The 3,915-nt window shown below is 43.0% G+C and overlaps 1 protein-coding gene across 1 annotated transcript in view; it reads right to left on the bottom strand.

Annotated features, from left to right (window-relative positions):
* The window catches only part of LOC106523847 (dachshund homolog 1), a gene marked incomplete at its 5' end in the record, with an annotated part of 46,721 nt that overhangs the window by 6,488 nt on the left and 36,318 nt on the right, over positions 1-3,915 (bottom strand). Inside the window, 3 exon segments of the mRNA XM_014017423.1 lie at positions 246-320; positions 578-683; positions 1,763-1,932. Coding sequence (XP_013872877.1) covers positions 246-320; positions 578-683; positions 1,763-1,932 — 351 coding nt within the window.

The following is a 3,915-nucleotide window of genomic DNA, read 5'->3' as shown; positions in this document are numbered from 1 at the left end:
GTGTGTGTGTGTGTGTGTGTGTGTGTGTGTGTGTGTGTGTGTGTGTGTGTGTGAGAGCGATGGAGAGACTACAGTAGATGAGGAAAGCCCTCCTCAGTGAGCACAATTTGTCAGATGTCAAAAGAAAATGGGTAACGCTTTAGATTAAGGCTGATAATGGAAACTCCTCACTTGTAAAGCTGCGTGTGTAGGTGTGTGTGTGTAGGTGTGCGTGTGTAGGTGTGTGTGTGTGTGTTTGCTCCAACCTTTGTCCTTGGTTATTTTCTTGATGGGAGCAGCAGAGTTGGTCAGTGCAACGTCAGCATCAGCTGACACCAGTCCTGTTGAGAGAAAAGACATTTAATTATTATCTCATTATAAAATGAAGCAGAACCCCACATTAAAACAGTAAATATTCAATATTGATTCACCAGACTGCTTTAAAACTCACAACTGATTATCAGAATAGTGAGTAATATTTGAACCGACACCCTGGACCTGTAGAAGGAACTCTAATAGGCTCATTATGAAGCCAGATTTGGTTTTCCCCCTCCTGACGTATGAAGATGTGGTGTACGTTTTGTTGAGTGTTTCGTACCGAGTCTTTCAGGGGAGCTGGAGGCCGAGCTGCTGGGCTGCGACTGCAGAGGAGTGTTGTTCTCATCGACAGATGGAGACAGAGAGGGACTGTCACACACTCGTTCCTGAAAAAAAAAAAAAAAAGAGAGGCTGAGTCAAAGTTGGAGACGGAATGCTAAAAACTGATTTCTCCAGAAGACTGATCAGTCTTTTGCTCAACAAAATGTAAAACCAGAAGTTTTCAAACATTGCTTTTGTTTGGTCTTCCTGCATGGATCAGTCTGGGGTCCTTTCAGACCACACATTTAATACTCCTGATCCTGACATTGAGGCATGAACCCCACCTGTCCTTTTAAAGGTGATGGTTCTGCGGCTCAGAACAGTTTCAATCTCTCGCTTCCCAAAGATGTTTAGTACGACTGAAACCAGAAGTATTTAAAGGCTAAGAAAGCTTGTATTCTGGTTTCTTAAACCATTATCAAACCATTTCAGTGCGTCCCAGATAGAAAAATACATTAATTCAATGTTGAATTATGGTCAAAAAAGTTGAATTTTGGTTAAGGTCGATGGTTGATGGTGGATCAACCATCAAATAATCATCCCATTCTAGTCATGAATCAGTGCTGAAAAGATGTTATTGAATCAATGTTTTATGGTTGAATTCTAATGATTGAAATGCAAACATCTAATCAATGTTGAATCAACATTGATATCAGTTATAAGTGAAAACCATTGTTTCAACAAGTAAGTCACCAAACACCTTTTGTATAACTTCAACATAGATTCAATATCATGCCTGACCCATATTCAGTGTTGATCCACTCATATTTTGCTATCTGGGGTTGGAAGAGTCTAATATTCTGATAAAAGAAACAGATACATAAATCTCTACAAATGGAAGAACTCAAGATTTACCAAAAGAACTCCAATTGTTTTCTCTGAAACTTCACTTTAAGTCTGAAACAATGGACGGAAGGGGTGGGCTTCAGTGTCCGGTACTACCGTTTGCGGATGATGTGTTGCTGTTGCTGCCATATCTCTGATGTCCAGCTCTCACAGGAGCGGTTCAGAGAATAGCATCCAGGTTTTTCTATCAGTCTGAACTACCGTCGCTCTTTTATCGGACCTGATACCAGAAGCAGTCCTCGGTTCTCCATGATCCACAAACCCGTCAGAGATGTCCAACGGTTCTTGTGTGCGTTACCTTGATGACAGGTGCGCGGTGTACATGGGTGTGTATCTGCTGGGCCGCGGCCGCCATGTTCGCTATGGTGCTGAGGTGGTTCATCTGGGACATGGCCATGGCGACGGACGCCGGCGGGAGCCCCATGGGCAGCAGAGGGTGGGGCATCATCATGAACGGCAGGTCCAACCCTGAGAAGGAAGGAAGAGCATGACCCGTCAGTAAAACGCTGACATTGTTTCAGCCACTGTTTTCAACGCACAGCAATAACTCATCTGATTGTTTCGTTTGTGGATTTTTGTTCCGTGGCAATTTTTTAGGCAAATAGTTATTAATAAACCACATTATGTAGTTTCTGTGTTTGTTTTAGAAAAATGGCCTTAAGGCCCTGTCACACTATAACGTTTTAGACAACTTGTGCCAGCTTATGAAAAGTTTAAAGACCTCTACGTTGAATATGGAATTCAAAAAACCAACTGGAAGCCTCTTTTAGGCGTGTACTTACTGTAATACTAACAAATTGATCAAATACATAATTTTACTAGTAATGCAGGCATAAAGAAAATGTTATAAGTTGGCATAAGTTGTCTAAAATGTTGTAGTGTGACAGGGCATTTAGGAAAAGTAATCTTTTGCTCCTGCATCCTTGTTACTTTGTTCAAAACAATGTTTTGCTGTGTTCAGCAAGACAACGTCAGAAATTTAAGGCTCCTGCATACTCCCTCTGAAGCCAAACAGTCAATGCGCAGTCACATGGTTTTTCGTCGTTCATTTTCGCACACACCTTTCATAGTCCCTGAGACACCCCGCGCCGAGCTCCTGGGGAAACCCCTCCCGCTGCAGCATACATCACTACAGGGGGGGTTCCTCCCGCTGAAAGTCCACAATGCGGAAAAAAAAGTCAGAGACTCGTCACCCGATGTTATTTACCCACAAATCTGTCGCGGTTAAAGCTCCAAAGTTTTTATCAGTTAGATTCCATCATGCAAAACATCTGTTTTACCTCCATCCACACGTTTTTGGCTGTTTGACTCTCTCTATAAATCGCTGCTTGTAGGTACAACAGTCGGCTTCTGGAAGAGAGTCGCTTTTTTTTTAAGCGAGTGGTTTAAGCAAAATACAGCATCTGAGCGCTTTCAGCACAAACAAACACTCCCACAAACTTCTGACCAATCACACAGTAAAGTTATTGTGTGGAAGGGGGTAAAAGGTTTGGCCCGTGGGTTGTGTCGAGAAGCTGCTGAAATATCGACAACGCGAACAGAATGATGCAATTTACGTCAAGAAACTGTGACAATCTGAACCCATTTTGGCAGTTCTGAGGGAGTATGCAGGAGCCTTTAGTTTCTCCTTATTCAAAGAATAAATAAAAAACAGTTAGAAAATTGTTCCTGTAGTGAGAAACCCATCAGCCTTTTTAATGTGATGCTGTTTTGAACCAAACTTTTGTAATAAGATACAAGCTAAAAACACACAAACTGCTAATAGCCACTGTTGTGTTGCGATGCGTTAATGTAACACATTCTCACTCCCGACTCTTCAACATATTGACACTTTTCCAAAGTTCCCTCTGCGTCTTATTTTGACGCGTCTGGTGACCCCCCTCGCGTCAGTCCTTGCCGCCCGCGGCTTTTCCGAGTTGCGCCACCAGGGGTCTTTGGGTCGAGGGTCTGAGGTTAACATGAGGGATCAGGATAAATGGTTATGTTTAGGTACTGGGGTCAGGGATAGGATGTCTACAGCTAATATTAGGTAATTTTAGGCTTTGGGACACATACGTAGTTGACGTGAATTTCCTACATTTTCTAAAAATGGTTAATTTCAGGTATCAGGGTTGATGGTTAATTTTAGGTACTAGGGTCAGGGACAGGATGTCTAAAGTGAATAAAGGTAATTTTAGGCTTTGGGACGGTAGTTTTTGTGCATTTTCTACACTTTCAGAAATTATGACAACAGATTACGCCCCATCTCGTCAAAAAATGACGCAAGGGGAGTACCTGACGCGTCAAAATCGGACGCAGAGGGAACTTTTTGGAAAAACGTCAATATGTGACGACCCGGGAGTGAGAATGGGTTGGTTAATCCATCCATCCATCCATTTTCTTCCGCCTATCCGGGGTCGGGTCGCGGGGGCAGCAGCTTCAGAAGGGAGGCCCAGACCTCCCTCTCCCCAG

The sequence above is a fragment of the Austrofundulus limnaeus genome, unplaced genomic scaffold (assembly GCF_001266775.1).
Source record: "Austrofundulus limnaeus strain Quisiro unplaced genomic scaffold, Austrofundulus_limnaeus-1.0 Scaffold167, whole genome shotgun sequence".
Taxonomy (NCBI): Eukaryota; Metazoa; Chordata; class Actinopteri; order Cyprinodontiformes; family Rivulidae; genus Austrofundulus; species Austrofundulus limnaeus.
The sequence above is the reverse complement of the archived record's forward strand: the minus strand, read 5'-3'. Positions and strand labels throughout refer to the sequence as shown.